The 18,608-nt window shown below is 58.7% G+C and overlaps 1 protein-coding gene across 1 annotated transcript in view; it reads left to right on the top strand.

Annotated features, from left to right (window-relative positions):
- COL13A1 (collagen type XIII alpha 1 chain) overlaps positions 1-18,608 on the top strand; it is a 138,284-nt gene that overhangs the window by 94,248 nt on the left and 25,428 nt on the right. The window contains exons 19-29 of the mRNA XM_054729344.1: positions 4,871-4,915; positions 5,838-5,870; positions 6,579-6,605; positions 9,262-9,303; positions 10,202-10,288; positions 11,826-11,879; positions 13,209-13,253; positions 13,621-13,689; positions 16,601-16,663; positions 17,491-17,535; positions 17,901-18,053. Of these exons, the coding sequence (XP_054585319.1) occupies positions 4,871-4,915; positions 5,838-5,870; positions 6,579-6,605; positions 9,262-9,303; positions 10,202-10,288; positions 11,826-11,879; positions 13,209-13,253; positions 13,621-13,689; positions 16,601-16,663; positions 17,491-17,535; positions 17,901-18,053 (663 nt within the window). The remainder of the gene's footprint in view (positions 1-4,870; positions 4,916-5,837; positions 5,871-6,578; positions 6,606-9,261; positions 9,304-10,201; positions 10,289-11,825; positions 11,880-13,208; positions 13,254-13,620; positions 13,690-16,600; positions 16,664-17,490; positions 17,536-17,900; positions 18,054-18,608) is intronic.

Raw genomic sequence — 18,608 nt, 5'->3', positions numbered from 1 at the left:
CAGGGGCTCCAGATCTGAGGCTGACGGGCTCCCACTCTGCCGGTTCCCAGCCCCAGCCTCCGCTCTCTGGGCCCCATTGCTCCTGCACTCCAAAGTCCACAGATTAATTAGAGCTGACTTTTCTTTTTGGAACTAACTACAAAATCACCCGATCTCACATCGAGATTACAAGCCAGCCGCCCTTCCAAAGCCCTGGCCTTCGATGGGGCGCCTGACCCGGTAATTCCCCAGATCGCTTCCTGCCAGCCCCAATTACCGGAGGGCCTGGCATTTCCGTGGTCCCAGGGCTCTCTGCCCCGGAGCTGCTAGAGCAGGAACAGGGCACTGAGCTACCCTCTTCCCGGAAGGGAGTCCTGGGAACGCTTTAGGTGAGAGAAAGGCATTGGCCCTCCTCACCCGGATTTTCCAGCCCAGGAAAGGGCCCTGGTCCAGGCCTGAGGCCAGAGCTGCCTGCTGGCCTCCCCCCAGCCCTCCGCTCCCCACTCAGACAGGTCTTCCTCCTCCCTGCAGAGAACAAAGAGTCTGTGTGTGGAGCTGCCTCGGCCCAGGGCCCCCCACCCAGCGCTGGGCTGCTCACGTTAGGGAGGTCCATTCATCTCCCCAAGCTTCTCTGACCTGACCTCTGCTTGGCTGGGAAGCTGACCTTGAAGCCCCCCACCTCCTTCCAGACTGCGTTTTCTTGCCAAGTCCCTGCCCCGCTTGTTCCACAAACAGTAAATCACCAATTAAGAGGCCGCTCCCCCTGGACGGGAGCATGGCCAGCTTGTGCTCCAAGGAGCTCGCTTCCATCCTGTCATCTGGGTAAAGGATGGGTCCTCACACCTGGAGGCAAGGACCAGCATGGAGCACCTAGTGATGCTGCAGTGGGAGCACAGGCAGGGTCCAGCTGAGAGTCAGTGACATTGTGAAGTCCTTGCTGGGACAGGTCCTCAAGGTCATTCAGGGTGCCCCCCCCCCCCACCCACCCACCTGTGCTCACCCAGAGCTTTCTTAGCCCCGTTGAATGGAACCCACCCTTTCCAGGCCTGCAATCAGGCACTGGTTCTCCGAACCACAGTTAAAGAACCAGGTGGCGGGTCGGCGCCGCCTGGGGTCACAAGCCTGGTCCCACAGCAGCCTGTGCCATCCATGCTCTGTGCCCCTGGGGCAAGAGCCTTTGTCATGCCCGGGCACCCACTCCCCAGCTGCAGGACGCCCAGACCCAGTGGCTAAGACCCACCCAGAGGCTCCCCGTTGGGAGGGGAAGGCAAAGATAGAGGGTAAATTGGGGCCGGGGGCTTTGACAGACTATGACAGCTCCTTCCCACCTAAGATAAGCCGGTGAGTTAATGAGTCCGAATTCAGCACAATTCCAAACTTAAACCTTTTAGAAAGGAACACTTTTAAGAAGAAAGCCAGGTTGGCTTGGGGCGGGGGGTCAAGTGGGGAAAAAGGAGACATATGTAAAACTTTAGACAATAAATAAAAAATAAAAAAAAAAAGAAGAAGAAAGCCAGGGAAGGGCCCTCTAGATGTGCCCTCACTGAGGGGTGCCACCGGGGAAAGCCGTGTGCACAGGCATCGGCCTCCTCGGAGCGCTGGCTGCAGCAGCACCGCCCCTGCCTCCTCCCTACAGACAAGGTTGCTTGCCACAGCCACCCCGAGTCCTTGACAGTGACTCTCACCCCTCTTTCACCTCGGCCACCGTCCAGGAGCCAGTGCTTTCTGTTAGGACAGCACAGTCCCCGGTTCAGAGGTCAGGCTGGGGCACGCCCGTGGAGACAGGCCTGGAGAAAGGAGGCTGATGAGAGTGGACTGAGCCCACAGGGTGGGTCAGCGGAGGGCACCCCTGCTTCCTGCCCAGCAAAGGGCTGGGAGTGAGGGAGGCCCTGAGGTGGGGATCAAGGGAGCCTGAGTCGTTTGCGGAATTAAGAGACTTGACCCAGGAGGGAGGGAAGGGGCAAAGGTCAGCCACGCTAATGAGGAGGGCTGCCTGCTTCGGAGGCTCCAAGGGGCCGGATTTCCCTGGAGGGCATGGCTGTGTCTTTACAGACAAACCCACATGGGCTGAAGACAAGCCCAATTAGCTGGAAGGCCTCACTCCCAGCTCCTGCTCTGCAGGGCTCCTGTGGAGGCTGGAGACAGGAGCCCGGAGCCCGCCCTCCTCCCTGCGGAGGCACAGGAAGCTGTCTGTCTCTTGGGGGCAGGAGGAGAAGGCAGAGAGCCCTCCTAGAGCCGCCGTTTTACCCAGAGCTAACCTCCTCCACCAGGGAGCCTGTCCTGGACCTGCCAACAGACCCCGTGTCCCCTCCCTGGCCGTGGCCTCTCTCCCTCCTAAGGGTCTCCCACAGGCAGGGCTGGGGGCAATGGAGAAAGATGGAGGAGCAGGAGTGGCTGGGAACCATCTAGTCTAATCTCACGTTGCAGGTGGGGATCCTGGACCCGGAGAGGGAACGGGGTTTATCTGGAGTCCCACAGCCAGCCTTTCCTGACTCCATCAGCTCCTCAACATGGAGGTGGGAAAGGGAGGCTGGGGCATTGAGGGAAAGACAGGGGCAGGGCAGGACAAATGGGAAATCCCTGGATACTCAGGGACCCCCAAGCTGACCTCCCACTTGTACCTCTACCCCACCCCAGGGACTCTGTCTGATGTCCTTGTGGCTGAGTCAACCCATTTGGGCTGATTGGCATGTTAGCAGGGCCTCAGCTGGTTCTCCTGAGAAGGGGTTGGAGGCCTGTTGCCAGACTCCTGACGAGGTCCTGGGGTGCCCTCTGCTGGCCACATAGCAGACCCGCACTGGCAGGCAGGGCCCTGCCCCACGCTTTTCTCTGGGTGTCTGTGGTTAAAGACCCACCCCAGGGCTCTGGGCTGAGCTGCCCTCACAGGCCTGGCCGACTCCTTCATGCCTGTGGGGCTCAGGCCCAGGGCCCTCCAGCAGAGAGGGCATTGCCTGCTTTCAGCCCGCAGAGGGTGTTTAACAGAAGCAGGTGGAACACCAGCCCAGCGGATGGACGCTGGGGTTGGCCTGGAGAAATGGGGACCTGGGCTTTGGCACACAAAAGACCTATGTTCACATCCCTGCTCTGCATGACCCTGACAATCGTACCCGGCCTCTCTGAGCTACAGTTTCTTCACCTGTGAAGCAGGAGTAACATCCACTCCCACACCGGAGTAGATTCCCGGACAGTGAGCAGAAAGATGAAAAGCCCTTAGCCCGGTGCCGGACGCATGGCAGATGCAGCAAATGGCCATGCCTTTCTCTGCTCTTTCCCGTCAGAGGGGTCCCCGGAATTTGGTGGCCAGGGCAGACCTGGGCCACTGGCTTGTCTGCTGTGGTCACTGCCTGTGGCGCAGGGGTCCTGGTGAGTGAGGATGAGAAAGGGCTCCTGGGTTTGGAGCTAAAGATTCTGAGCCTTTTGCAGAATTCAGAGACTTGTCCCCAAGAGACTGCAGGTGAACCATCCCAGGCCGACGTGGCTCTGTGCACAGACTACAAATGCACGGGCTCCTTGCTGCACTGAGGAGCCAGCACGGGGCTCGGGCACAGCAAAAGGCTCCACAGAGCAGATGGTGTGTGACCATCAACCAATAGGGTGTTGAGGAAATAACAGAAAGTCAGGAGAGTGGGTGGTGTTTTCAGGGACGCAGGGAAGAGGTGCCAGGCTAACAGGAGATGAGGCTGGGAAGGAAGCGAGGATGGAACGCCATGCTCAGGACCCTGGCCCCTTTTCCACAGTCAATGCCAGGCAGTGGCTGTTTTGAGTAGGGAGTGTTATTGTCCAGCTTACGTACAGGGAGTGCTCGGTCCTGGAGCAGAGTTAGAAGCATCTCTGTCCTCGGTGAGCATGGGGTGGGCTCTGTCAGATGGCGGAGAGGGGTGAGGACAGCTGAGGTGGGACCAGGCTGCCCCTCTGCCTGAAGCCTGCGGGAACGGCAGCATGGCCTGAGGCCGTGCCCACTGGCCTGAGAGAGGAAGCTGGGCCGGGAGCGGGCTTGGGCATGGCCACCCACGGCGCTGGCCTTCACACGCAGGCAGCTGCAGCAGGCCGGCCGTTGTCACCTGTAGCTGCACAGCATTCTGGGCCCTGCCTGGGGCTTCCGTTGGGGTTCGACTCATGGAGACGGGAGCTGCTCTTCTTCCTCCCCTGGTCACCCTAACACGGCAGCCCCCATTTGCCACTGGCTGGCATCTCCAACCCCCTCTCCTCCTGGTGTGTCCTGGGCTCAGCCCCTCCCATCGATGCGGCATTTCACGGGGAGGTATGAGAGGCTGAAGACACTGCTGAGATGGTAGCGCACACCCACGCGATCCTGGAGCAGCGACAGCTGTCCTGGTGCCTCTGGAAGGTGCCAGGTGGCACCTGATTCACCTCCAGCCCCCACCATCCAAGTACAGGCAGACCCTCTGCCACAGGGGCCAAGGCCCACAGGCCCTTGGGAGGAGTTAGACCAAGGAACCTGGAGGAAAAGGAGCCCCGGAGGGCGATGGCATGCCCGCAGGTCCCGCTGGAGCAGGGCTGCTGGAATGAAAACGGGCAGGAAGTGCGAGGCGGGTGGGAGGGAGGCTGTGCAGTAGGTATGTGGCCCAGGGCTGCTCCTGCCCACAGCACTGAGTCCCAGACCCGCTGGCAGTAGATCTTGAACAGCTCCCTGGCCCCCCTCCCCTCAGGACTCGGCTCCTGTGGTGGCCGCTCTCTCTGGGGCCTTTCCCTCACTGTGAGCCATGCCCTGGACCCCTGTGTGAGTTCACATCGCTGAGTGGCCCACGGTGACTGCCAGAGCTCAACTGTCCCGAGCTCCTGGACCAACTGTTCTCGGTGACAGCCTAGCGGGCCGCGCTTCAAGGGCCGAGTCTGGTCCTCTTCTCATCGTTTCTGTTTCTTCCTTCAGGGAGAACGGGGCATGCCAGGGATGCCGGGCAAACACGGAGTGAAGGTACCTGCCCCTCAGCACACCCAGGCGGCCCCTCCCCCACCCCGGCCTCTCTCCCACGCTCCTCCTTCCCGCGTCCCACGGTGAAGACTGGGTGTGCGTATCCTCCCAGGCCTCGCCCCTCGCTGTGCAGCCGGTCCTTCCAGGCAGGGCTGCTCCTGTTTGGCTCCTGTTTGGCCCCATCATTCACCAGTGCCCTTTCTGATGTGGCCAGGCCTCCTTCTGGGCAACTTTGGGTCATAACAATCTTCTTGGGTAACCCCAGCTCTGGCTGCAGTCCTGAGACCCATGTCACCCCGTGAGCAGACACCCTGTAATGTCACCTCCACTTGGGGTTTACTAAGCTCTGTGCTTGGAAGCCTGTTCACTTCAAAAGTCAGTGGTCTTGGGCTGATATAGAAACGGGGTTCGCTGCCAGCTGCTCCCCAGTCCATGAGGGGGTAGGTCCAGAGAGCTTCCTGTGAGGAGAAGCCTGCTGACACACACTGGGGGGCACTGTACGTGGTGACACCTCCATCTACTGGTCTCCCCTTCCCCGAGGCTCTCCCTGCTTCCCCTCCCCCATCTCCTCCTCCTTTTCTCCTATCCCAATGAAGACCTCCCTCACTTCAGCCCAGGGATGTCCCATCTAGCTCACCTGTGGGCATCCTGCCATGATGCCCACTGTGTCCCCCAGTACCGCCTAGGTGCTGAGCAGGTGGGTGGGACCCTGGGCACCCAGCTGTGCTGCACAGAGCCTCTTCCTCGGGTTCCACCCCCCCCCCGTGCCAAGCTCAGCACCCCTCCTTTCCCGTGGGTTTGGGTGGTACACAGGCGTGAGCAGTCCACCTTCGCATGTCCCCAAGGGGAGGCTGGGAGGCTGGCCACTTCCCCCGTGCTCCCCCTGACTGCAGAAAGTCTCCATGCCTTTTCTTCTCTCTGCCAGGGGGCTCCTGGCATCGCCGTGGCTGGGATGAAGGTCAGTGAAATGCTGTAATTCAACACTGAGGGGTAATGGGGGAGAGATGGGGAGAGGAGGACAGAGTTGGAACTTCAGAGGCCCTGAACCAAGGAGGGGGCAGTCAGGGTTGGGAGACATTTCTCCTGAAGCAGCATTGTTGCCAGATCCATGCACACATAACTTGAACAGCCAACGTCACATGCATGCACACGTGACTTGAACAGCCAATGTCTACCTAAGCCTTGCAAGGGAGTAGCAAAGGGTTACCATTCTCAGCTCTAGGTCTCACCTCCTGCCATGCAGGGGAGCCAGAGCTTTCCTTCACACTGGAATCTCACAGCTACTTGCCTGCAGAGCTTCAGGGAGAGGGGCTGGATTCTCCCTCCTGAACCCCACGCTAACTGCCGTGTGGCGGGCAGGCGGACGGTGGAAACACCCAGCAGCACAAGTGCTCGGGGTGGCTCTCTGGCAGGCCCACTCACAGGGGCACCTCTCCCTCTCCTGCGGGGCCTCACCGACACCCACACCAGCCCCGCGCCTCACCTGGGGGAGAATGGGGGGGGCGGTCCAGGAGGCCGCTTTGAGGTCTAAGCATAGGAAAGCCTGAGCTGGCCAGGTGCTTCGCCGCCCCCCAGAGTAGCTCTGCTCATTGGTTCCTGCTCCCTTTCCCGCTCTCTTGCGCCCTCTTACTTCCTTACCTGAATCTTTTTTTTTTTTCCTACACAGGGAGAACCAGGAACCCCAGGAGCCAAGGTACTGACCAGAGGGAATATTCTGGGATGCATGGAGCATCAGGTTTCCAGGGGAGGTGGGAGGGGCTGCTGCTGTTTCTCGCTCTTGGTCCCCTGAGGCGGGCGTGGGGCTGGGGACCTGACTGAGCAGAGGACGACCTGCCAGGGAGGGGCCTGCTGGTCAGGGTGGCACAGCAAGTGCCTCCCGCTCCTGGATTCGGGCTGGACAGCTCGGCCGGCTTGCCTACACACCTGCTCCAGCAGCCAGGAGCTGCTGACCCCTGCACCTGGGGACTCTGTCTCACTCATCTAGCTCATTAAGGGATGTAACGTGAAAAAAAGTTCCCATGGTCAAGGCCAAATATGTTTGAGAAATAGGGGATTAAAAATATTACACGGGTTTCTTTCGTGCAGGCCTTCTCAGAGCCTTTAACATGCTAAATGTGCATTGGAAAGCTTTAAAAAGGTAATATCTTGTGAAGATGTCAAACTTTTTTGACCAGGGCATCCTTTTTATCAGAGGAACATCTTATGGGACTAGTGTTAAGGAAATGCTGTCCATTATACCCCTCATGACCCCCACCTCCATCTCTTAGGAGTGACTTTCTCTTCTTACCCCAAAGGGAGACCCAGGAGCGGCAGGGAAGCCGGGGCCCCCAGGTTTGCCGGGAAAGAGGGGACAGAGGGTAGGATATTGTGTCTTTGAGAGTGCTGGTCCCCCACTCCCTGCCCACCTCTCCCTCCCATGGCTGGGGTGCTGTCTGCAGTGTGCTATGGGTGCATGTACCCCAGGAAGGGGCAGCCTGCAAAGCTTCAGAAATTCCACTCGGGAGCAACCCTCCCTCCTTGAAAGCCATGGGTTACCCAGAACCCAGCGGAAGGAAGGCCCTTCCTCCCTCCGTCCTCCCACCCTCCCAGGACCCCCGTAGACAGCACTGCACCCCTTCCCGGCTGTTTCAGGGCGTGCCCGCTAAGGCATAGCCCAGGCAGAACAGGGCCTGCTGGGCTCCCACGACTTGCTGCCCTCCCGTCACTTGGGCACTTACCCAGCCTGCTCTCCTTCCTGGGCCAGCTCCAGGCCACTTTGCCATTCAGCTCCTCCCCGAGGACAGGTAACAAGGGGATGACCCCAGTGACCTGGCGTGGCTTCTTGTGTGGCTCCGGCTAGACAAGTCATTGAGACGTCTGAGCAAATTATGACCCATGGCCCTCAATTTATGTAACCACACACGCGAACCGCCAGCCTCAGGCTGTGGAGAGTGGAGCTCCTCGCTCTGACCTGGCGGTGCTCTGGGGGCCTCCTGATGTGAGACACTGGGTCGAAGGTGGAGCCTCAGGACACCTGCCTGTGAGACCAGATCTGCCGCCGACACAGGGGGGCTGCTCACAGGCACAGAGCCCCCTCCCCTGCACCGAGGCGGGCTCTGTGGTCCACGTCAGGGGGAGAGTTCTTCAGGAAGGAGCTGGCTACGAGGGGTGTTCCTTAGCTAGGGCCGCCCCACAAAGGACCACAAACTGTGTCGCTTAACCCACAGACGTTTATTGCCCCGCAGCCTGGGGGCCAGCGGTCTGAGGTGCAGGTGTCAGCAGGGTCGGTTCTTCTGCGGCCGTGAGGGAGCATCTAGCCCAGGCCTGTCTCCTGGTTTCTGGGTTTGCTGCCATCCTTGCTGGTCCTCGGCTCAGAAGCATCCCCCCATCTCTGCCTTCACGCTCTCATGTGTTCCCCCGTGTGCATGTCTGTCCAAGTTTCCCCTTCTCACTGGTATAAGGACACCAGTCACATTGGATTAGGGGCCCACCCCACTCCAGCATGACCTCGTAGCATAGCTAATTACACCTCCAATGTAATTACACCTCCAATGTCCCATTTCCAAATAAGGTCACATTCTGTGATACTGGGGGTTCAGACTTCAACATACAAATCGGGGGGAGGAGGCATTATTCAACCCATAACAGGAGGCAAGCTTCTCAAAATATTCCTCCAAAGAGAAGTCCTGGTTAGATGGTCTTGTCTTCTTCTTTTTTTTTTTTTTAATTGATTTCAGAGAGGAAGGGAGAGGGAGAGAGAGAGAGAGAAACATCAATGGTGACAGAGAATCATTGATCAGCTGCCTCCTGTATGCCCCACACTGGGGATCAAGCCCGCAGCTGGGGCATGTGCCCTGACCGGGAATCGAACCGTGATCTCCTGGTTCCTAGGTCGATGCTCATCCACGGAGCCATGCCGGCCGGGCTGGTCTTGTCTTAAGAGGCAGGAGGAGGCGGGCAGAAGGCTCTCCCTGGAGACCAGGGGCCTCTAACGGCTGGTCCTGATGAACATGAACATGAGAAGAGCACGGTGGTTAAAGGGAAGAGCTTCCCAAGGGCCTGGCTCCACACTGCTCGTCCCTCCCCCAAAAGGGACTAAGTGCTGGTGGCTCCCCGCTCTGCACGAGTGATGCGGGCCCACCCACATGGGAGAGGGGAACACTGGTGCAGGCTGTCACCAGTGTGAAGGGGTCTTAGGAAGGAGTTGGGCCAGATGGGGTCCTTCCGGAAGTGGAGTCCTTCAGAAAACAGCCCATGGAGGGGCAGGGAGGTGGGAGAGAGGAGAGCCAAGGCCTGGCGCTGGCGGCGTGAGGCCTCACCCACATCCTGGAGGAGCGGCTTCTAACCACACTGTCCGCATTTCTCTGCAGGGTGAGAAGGGCGCCGCGGGCCTTGGCCTCCCAGGGCAGAAGGTGGGTATTGAGGAGCTCTGCATGGTGCGATGCATGTAGAGCCTGATGCCCATCCGCACCCACATTCCCGCCTGCACATTCCCTCCCAGAGGCGGGGGCTAAGGAGGTGCCACATGGGAGGCCCTGATTGGCCAAACAATGCCCAAATTCAAAGAATTCAATGGCAAAGACCTGGTCAGACTTCTTTGCAGCAGCTCTGAAAATGTGCTCTGTGGTACATGAGCTCCATAAGATAGTCCATTTGAAGAAAGACTAGAGGTCAGGTAAGTGTGGGGGAGCTGGGTAAGGTGGCCCCTCAAACAGGGACAGGCACCGTCGCCTGTCAGAGCTCTGAGCACGCCGCATGCAGGAGCTCGCAAAGCTTCATTTCATTCCGCCTTTCCTAACGTTGTTTGGCCACCAGACCCCTTTTTTCTCACATTTCAAATATTTTCAACCCCCTGAAGAAGTGTTCCATGGAACATCCTTTAAAATATATATATATTTTTTATTGATTTCAGAGAGGAAGGGAAAGGGAGAGAAAGGTAGAAACATCAATGATGAGAGAGAGTCATTGATCAGCTGCCTCCTGCACGCCCCCCTACTGGGGATCGAGCTGGCAACCCTGGCATGTGGCCTGACCGGAATCGAACTGTGACCACTGATCCATGCCAACTGGGCCCATGGAACACCCTTTGAGAAACACTGTTCCAGACCCAGGTTCTGATAGGCCTCTTGCTTCAGCCTGTTCCCCTTCAATAGCCAGCTCTATTCTCTCTGATCCTGCGGCTGGATCAGACTAGGCCAGGCTTCTGAGGGCCTCTGGAGCCCACAGCCCCCTGATGCCCACCCTCAACCCCTACCAAATTTAGCCTAAACTGTGAAGTAAGAACTAATAACTCTTACTTTCCACCCCCAGGGAGAGAAAGGCGATTCTGGCAACTCCATTGGAGGAGGCAGAGGGGACCCCGGCCCCCCAGGGCTCCCCGGGCCCCCAGGGCCAAAGGTCAGTGCTCAAGGAAGATGTTTGCCTGAGGCCTTTACCTCAGCCGGTTCTTGGGGACTCTGTGTCCTGGGCACCTTGCCTTCTCCAGTCTTTTGCTGCAGAAGTGTGGTTTTTCCCGTGGATTCTGGAAAGGCCATTTGGCCTGAGCTCCTACTTCCAAGCAGAGACTGTTTGGCCATCCAGCAGAGATGTCACCCAGGACAGAGGGTTGGTCCCATTGACTCAAATGGCTATGATGTAACTGAGTCAGGGGCTGGCGACTGCAGGGCCTAAGGACAGCCAGAAAGGCCCCTCGGCTGGGCTCTGAATAGGCCACAGGCCAGCGAGCTGCTGAGCCCCGCCTGTGCTGGCGCACTTCGGGGAGGAGGGTGGTGGCCGGGAGACAGCTGGCCGCCCACCCTTTCCTTGCTCTTTGTGGAAACTGCAGGGTAAGACTCGGTTTCCCAAAGCAGATGCCTCCTTGGTTTATTTTAGCAGCATGGGGAGATGAGGGGTCCCTTTCTTAGCTTACAAGGAAAAGATGAATTACATGATTGGCAGCAGTACGCACATTCACCCCACTGACTGGCGTTTATCAAGGGCTGCTATGGTGGGCTGGCCCGCAATCTGGCAGGACAGGCAGAGCCACAGTTTGCAGGAATACAGTGCAGGGAGCACGAGGAACCTCACAGGCAGACGTGGCTTCCCCTTCCCCGTGCCCATGCCCGATGCCCATCTGACTGTGGTGGGGACAGACCCTCCCTGACACGAGCACCAGCTTTGCCAAAGGTGGCCCTCCCACCGGGTTCCCAGACATCCCAAGTTTTGGAGTTTGTCCCTCTGCCCCGACAGGGCACAAATAGCTGGCACATTTGGGGTCTTCATTTAGGGTTGGAGAAACCTGGTCACTATTGTCCTCACGCCCTGGGGCAGAAGGAAGGGAAAGCTAGAAGACTGTTCCCAACCTCTCATCCTCTCTCCAAGCCCAGGCAGATGTTCAATAAGTGATGTGTTTGGGATGGGCCTCTTCCCATTTCCCCTTCCCCTCCTGGCCTAGGCCTCCAGTACTCCCCTTCCCCGAGTCCCCCCACATACACACAGGCCCAGGGTCTTCACCCTCTCCTCACCCCCCAGGCAGGGTGAGGTGTGCCTTGGCAAGTGTTTCAGGCTCCAAAATGACCCGCCAAGGGCTGCTGGCATCCACATTTGGGGCCAAGACAGGACTGAGCACATGTATGTTAACTGAGAACTGCAGGTGGCCTGGCTGGGGGGGAGGGGGGGTGGCGTGGGGTGGACACCAGCCAGTGGTGAGAACAGACCTCAGAGGAGGAAGGGAGTAGAAAGAAGGGCTGCAGGAGGAGGTGAGACCGGGGCTGGGCCCAGGCGTGGGTAGGAGTCAGGTAGGTGGAATGGGGTGAGTTCGTAGAATCCAGCAGAGAAGGAGATGGAGGCCCAAAGACACAATAGCCAGGACATTAACAGCAGGGCCACCTTTTGTCCCCTTGAGCGGCTGTCCAAGGTGCCCTGCAAGCCTTCACCCATCTCTCTCCTTCCCCAGGGAGAAGCTGGTGTCCATGGCCAGGCCGGCCCCCCCGGAAAGCAGGGGGACAAGGTACAGAGGCCCCAGACCTGAAAGCTGCAGGATGAGGGTCCGCTTGGGAGTTCAAGCCCCAGCTCAGAGATGAGCAGTGTGGCCACCCCTGCGGCTGGACGCCCCGGGCACAGGCTGACCCGCTGGGACTCCTGCCTGCTGTCTGTCCCCTGAGACAGCAGTCATGCAAGGGCTGGCCCAGGGGCCGGAGCTGGGGGCTGGGGAGTGGCCCAGAGCCCCTGCTCTGTTAGCCTTCAAGCCCTGGTTCAGGGGACTCCCGCTTCCCGCCAGCTGCTCCCCGGGCAGGGGCGGGTGGGTGCTGTGTGCCTCACAGGAGCACGACTGAAATGCTGTGGCGGGAGGCAGGGAGGCAGGTGACCTGGAGGTGCCAGTGGCTAGACCAGGCGTCCTCAAACTACGGCCCGCGGGTCACATGCGGGTGTTTTTGCCGTTTTGTTTTTTTACTTCCAAATAAGATATGTGGATTGTGCATAGGAATTTGTTCATAGTTTTTTTTTAAACTATAGTCCGGCCCTCCAACGGTCTGAGGGACAGTGAACTGGCCCCCTGTTTAAAAAGTTTGAGGACCCCTGGGCTAGACACTCCATGAGCTCCGCCTCCAGTGTCCTCAGGAGTTGAGTTACATTAAAGAGTTCACTTTTCCTTTATTTTCACTTTCTGTCTTTTTTTTTTTTAATTGTCCTCAATGTTAACACTATCCCAGAACAACTGAAGCGTGGTTTGTTCTCACAATTTACACCACTGTTTCATTTATTCCCCACCCTCTGTCCTGTTTCCAACAGGAAAAAGGCCCCTCACGTCCCCCGCTCAGGGAGGCTGGGGGCTCCTAATACCTTCCGCTCCCCGCCCCTCCCGTGTTCCGTCCTGCAGTTTGGATCGTTCACAAACAGAGGGGCCCCTAAAAGAACCGCATGGGCTCTTCATGGCAAATATTGGCCCAGGCAATTAATTGGCAAAAGGTTTCGGAGCCCTTGCTTCCTGAGCAGAATGGGAATGAGGAGAACCAGAGGGCTCATCTCTGCGCCCACGGAGGTGGCTGGCTTAGGGGGCTGGGGAGGTGGCAGACGGACACAGGTGGGGTCACTAACAACTAACGCAGGACAGAAAGAATACCCCTCAGTGCAAGCTGAGGGAGCTGGGGCGGAGGGAGGGGATGCCTCCGGGGAGAGGGGAGCCTGCACTTTCAGGTACAGGGAGCTCTGCGTCCTCATGGCTGAGCTAGGGTGAGCCACCCGGCCGCCCATGGCCCTAGCGCGTGGCCCACTGGAGGCATCAGGTTCTCTGTACGTAGCTTCATCCCCATTTCACTCCAGTTTTGTCGTGCAATAGGGGGACCCTGGAGTGCCTGGAGCACAGGGACCAGCTGGCCCCAAGGTACGTGCATCTCACCGAGTCCCAGCGCCTCTCACCTCCCTGGGGTCACAGAGTGAAGGGGCAGGTCCCTGGGGTCTTGAGGGGAGAGGAGAAGAGCTTGATGGTCCCCAATAAGGGTCTGGCCTTGCAGCCAGGACTGGGCTCAGTCTTCTCCAGGTCGGTCTAGTTCGGCGCTCACGGAGTCCAACTCCCAGGCAGCCTCAGAGCGCTCGGGTCCCCCGCTAGGCTCCCCTCTTGCTGCCCTGGACCCACCTGTGTGCAGCCAGGCGCAGCCAGCGTTGTCCACGGTCCATTTGACAGACAGCGGGCGGCAGCTGTGGTCGGGTCCCTGCTGGCCCAGGCGGCTGAGATCTTGTCTGTCCTGCAGGGCTCCAAGGGAGAGGCCGGGGAAGGAGAGGCGGTGGAGTGCAACGCCAGCACCAACGAGGCGCTCCAGGTGCGTGGGGCTGGCCTGGGACGAGAGAGCTGCCGGTGCGGGCCTCGCGCTGCACGGAGGCCTGAGAGGGGAGCGCTGCACACCTGGATGGAGGCCCTGGGGCCAGGCCACTGAGCCAGGCTCCCTTGGTGCCCCCCGCTTTGGCCCGCTGTTTGGGTCCCCCTGTGCAGCCTCCGGGCAAATGGCCCGCTCATTTGGCATCCAGGTGGCCTGGCTCCCCACTGGGCCCATCTGGCCCGCTCTCCTGGCTCTGGGTAACTGAGAGCCATTCCTGGAGCATCCTGGCACCCTGCAGGGTGGGGGGGCCCATTTCTTCAGAGCACCCACGCCCCTTTCACATGTCTTCCTGGACCACGTCTCCCTTTTGCGTCAATTTTATCGTATTTCAAGGTCATACGATACCCACCCCTGAAAGCAGAGCTCCTCAGGCCGAGCACTGTCGACAGCTGGGGCTGGGCCCTCTTTGCTCGGAGCTGTGGGGGGAGGTGTCCTATGGGTTGCAGGGTGTTCAGCATATGCCTGGTCTCCACCCTCCCGATGCCATTAGCACCCCACCCGTGAGGACAACCAAAATGTGTCATTGCCAAATGCCCCCTGGGGCAACACCGCCTCAGGTGGAGAGCCACTCCTTTAAAGGAAATGTTCTAACAATGTGACTCCATTTATGAGCTGTATAATTATTTTTTAATATATTTTATTGATATTTTACAGAGAGGAAGGGAGAGGGATAGAAAGTTAGAAACATCAATGAGAGAGAAACATCGATCAGCTGCCTCCTGCACACCCCCTACTGGGGATGTGCCCGCAACCAAGGTACATGCCCTTGACCGGAATCGAACCTGGGACCTTTCAGTCCGCAGGCCGACGCTCTATCCACTGAGCCAAACCGGTTTCGGCTGTATAATTCTTTTTTAATGCCAACAATTGAGTGATTCCATAGTTTGCTATGCTGTCTGTTTGTTTGAAGGGCGGTGCAGCGGAACCTTGAAATCTAGCTACTGGGACAAGAGAGAAAAGCGAGGGAAGCTCCCAGTCAGCGGCTAGAAAGCATAAGGGATGTTGCTTCCTCCCTCTTTGGCAAAGTGAGGGAAAGGGCGCAGGCTATGTGAGGGCTTGTCTGAGTCAAAGTAAGACAGCCGCAGAGCAGCATTCAGTGAGATGTGGGGTGTTCCCTGCCCAGTGATCACAAACCTCTGGGAGAGGTGGAGGAGCGTGGGGCTGGGAGGCACGGAGCCTGCTCCTTAGAGGGGCCCAGCTCCCACAGTCCATGACTCTGGCTCTTGACTTGCCCTTCACCTGATGGCGTGGTGATGGTTTTTTAGGAGACCCTGACACTGACCTTGATCATAAGTCTTCCTCTTCCTTCACTTTCCCCGGGCACCAGGCTGGGGCCGTGGGGAGGGCGGGCTGGAAACAGGGCCTGGAGGTCTTGCCTCACGAAGGCAGACGCTGGGCTTTTTTGGGTGAGGGTTGGCCTTGCAGGGCTGGGACAGAGGGTGACCTAAGTCTGAACAGGGGGTCTCAGGAGCTGTCCCCAGCCTGGATCATGGCTGTCTGCTGGAGTGGTTCTTCACTGGTTCAGCTGTGCACCTCCTCCTTGAAGCCTCCCCTGATCTACCAGGCAGAGTATATACTTGGCACAGTTTAAATGCTGGGTTCTCATTACAGCTCTGTCAAGGAAATAGAGGTATAGAGGAGGATGCTTTTATCTTTCTCCTTTTTCTCCACCTTCAGTTGACAAAGTGCATAACCCTGAACAATGAGTAACGACCCTCTGCATTTCCTACAAATCAACTGTATTACGGGCACCTGGGAACCAGTGCCTTCCAAGCCTGGCTTTTGCACACAGGCCTGCCAGTGGCCGCCTGCAGTGAATGCTTGTCGTTCCAACTCCACCACCAGGTGGAGGGGCCCGGGGAGGGCTCCACGTTCTCAAACGGCTGGCGTATGTTTCGCCCAATACTGTTAGTGGCCGTGAGCCACGGACACACTTGGGGACGACACAAACCCAGAACCAAGCACCCGCCACAGGATGCCCCAGTCCCAGCAACGGGTGTTAACCACAGGATTCTGGAATCAATGAGCTTCATTTGGAAACATTAAAATGGATTCTTCAAAATAGCTTTTGGAAGCAAAACTTTCCTAGAAACACGTGTGTGTGGGTTTTTTTTTAAAAAAAAAAAAAAACAGCCTTGTATCATTTACAAACAATAACATGTACCCCTTTTAGGTGTAGAGTTTGCTGAGTTTTGGCAAACGTGTCCGTACACATGTATCCACCACCCCAGTCACTCCCGAGAGTTCCTCCATGGGTGGGCCTGGGGGTCAGCCCCACACCTGCCCCAGCCCGCAGCCACCACTCGGCTTTCTGTCGCCGTGGGTTAGCTGTGCCTGCCCTGGGCTTCCTGTGAGTGGGAGCGCGCCGTGTGTAGCTGTCTGCGTGCGGCTTCGTTTGCTCAGCGCCGTGTGTCTGGGTCTCGCCGTGGCATGGCGGGTGCAGTCCCTGTTCTTCTCTCACCGCCCGCAGCGCTCCATTGCATCGATGTCCCAGACCTTCACCTGTGGCTGGACGTGTGGTTTCCGGGAGACGTGTTAAGTCACTGTCAGGGGAGGTCAGATTTGTCTTCTTGGAGCTCAGGAGCCCGGCGGTGCCTCAGAGGCAGGAGGAGAGAGGCTGCTGGGCATGGCTCTGGATCCCGCCACCTCCTCTAACCCAGACACACTCGGTGCCTATCGCCTACACATTGTGAAGTCCCCACATTATCTCCTTTGCAGAAAAGGTGTTCCTGCCACTGACAGAACGTTTGAAAATGCCTGCTCTCTCTGAGCCAGCCTATAGCTATTCCCCTCTGGTGACAGGCCACTCCTGCTCCTCAGAACGTCCTTCCTGAGTCTTTGTTTTCTTTCCTAGGGGCCCCCTGGTCTTCCCGGGCAGATCGGCCCACCTGGAGCTCCAGGGATCCCAGGCCAGAAGGTGACACTTGTCTTGACCCTACAGAGCATGTGACTCTGAGCGTGGGACCCCGTGGCCACCCCTCATCCCATGACCCTCTCATCTTCCCAGAGCACCACCTGGCTCTGGCCTGTAATCCCTCCCAATGCACCAGGGCTCCACCCACATCCCAGATGCCGTCACTCCTCCCACCCTGGGCTCTGCCACTCTTCCCTGGCTGCCTGTCTTGGGCGCCCATAACCCCTCTGATGTGGCGGAGCCTGCCCCACCAGACCCTGCCCCAGCCAAACCCACAGCAGTGACCCCAACCTGCCACCAGGGAACAGGGCCTTGAGCCCATCCCCAATCTCACCCCTCCTCGCTCCCTGCCCTGGCTCCCTTTTATACTCTGCCCCAGCCCCTGTGGTTTTTCTCAGAAGGCCTTGTGTGTTTGCCCCTCTGCCCTCTGCTCATGAGGCCCCTACCCTGAAACCTCTTCCCCTCTTCCCTACCTTTCAAAGCTCACCTCCTCCTTGAAGCCTCCCCTGATCTATCAGGCAGAATTCACTGTCCTTCCCTCTCCGCTTCTCTCATAGCACCTACGGCATTTTACCTCGGTGGTGCAGCAGGCTGCCCCTGGCCTCCAAGGCAGAGGCCACGCCTCCTTCATCGCCCTCTCTGAGCTAAAGAAGGGGCATGGGTTGGTGTGAAAATGAAAGGCGTGCCCTGTGGGGCAGCCAGGACAGAAGGGCTGGGTTTGAAGGGAACCAAGAGGCAGGCACCCCTCCCATGGAGCCAGGGAGTGAGTGTCCGGGGCCCTCGGTGGCAGCTGTCACCCTTGAGAGTAACCTTTAGTTTTCTGGCCACAGGGGGAGATTGGACTGCCAGGCCCTCCAGGCCACGATGGAGAAAAGGTGAGAACAGACACGCCCAGACAAACCTCGGAAGCTGGTCCTGGCCCTGGGGGTGATGGGCAGGGGCTCTGGAGGAAGCCCAAGGTGGACCTTTTGGGGAAGGGAGAGAGGAAGGGAGGGAGGCCCACCCTGAAGATGCCCTGCTGAGCCCCACGCTGCGGCCTCGGAGAAGCCAGCAGGCCACATGGGCTGGGCTGGGGCTGGGGGCCGAGGCCCCTCGGGTTCCCACAGGGAGTCGGACGAGCTCTCTGCCTGGTCCAACCAAGCACAGAAGAGCCAGTCCTGTAGGCCACCCATTCCTTCACGTTCTCCCTCCTGTGCTCTCCACTCGTGTATCTAATGAGTGGTGTTGATATTTTCTAAAGGGACCTCGAGGCAAACCAGGAGACATGGGCCCTCCTGGTCCCCAAGGCCCCCCAGGAAAGCCTGGGCCTGCAGGAATAAGGGGAGAAGACGGACATCCAGGGAGCCCGGGAGAGAAAGGGGAGAAAGGGGAGACGGGGCAGGCAGGCCCACCGGTAAGTGCCAGGACTGTCTGGACCCCTTTGCCCTTCTGCATGCGCCCCGCCCTGACCGCCCCTCCCCCGCCCCCCACCCCCCACCCCAGCATGAGATGGGGCTTGGCTGCTAACCTGGGAGTTGGGGGAAGGGGACTCACCTGGTTTCCCCTCAGGCCCCCCTTCCTTTACAAAGGCCAGTGTCCCCCCTCAAGAGACCTGGGTCCTGTTCTGTCGTCTCTGTCTGTGTCCCCCTGAAAGTCCCTGAGCCTGGCAGAGCCTCGGTCCCTGTCTCTGCAGTGGGCTTAGAATGCCTTCCCTGCAAACCTCGCGAGGATGTTGGGAAGGAGAGGAAGTCATGGGTAGAAAACTGCCTCTGGGGGAAGTATGCAGAAGGCCTCTCACCACGAGAGAATGCTTGTACGAAAAAGGGGTCACAGCCCACTCCAGCCAGGCCACTGCCTTGACTTGGGGCCCTCTCTGGCATCGGTGGCTTCCGTCTGAATCGTCACCATCCTAGACGCCAGCCCGTGGAGGAAGGGAGCATGCGTGCATGCCACACTTGGTCACAGCTGC

Source organism: Eptesicus fuscus, chromosome 17 (genome assembly GCF_027574615.1).
Source record: "Eptesicus fuscus isolate TK198812 chromosome 17, DD_ASM_mEF_20220401, whole genome shotgun sequence".
NCBI lineage: Eukaryota > Metazoa > Chordata > Mammalia > Chiroptera > Vespertilionidae > Eptesicus > Eptesicus fuscus.
Note: the sequence above shows the minus strand (reverse complement) of the source record. Positions and strands in the feature narration are given on the sequence as shown.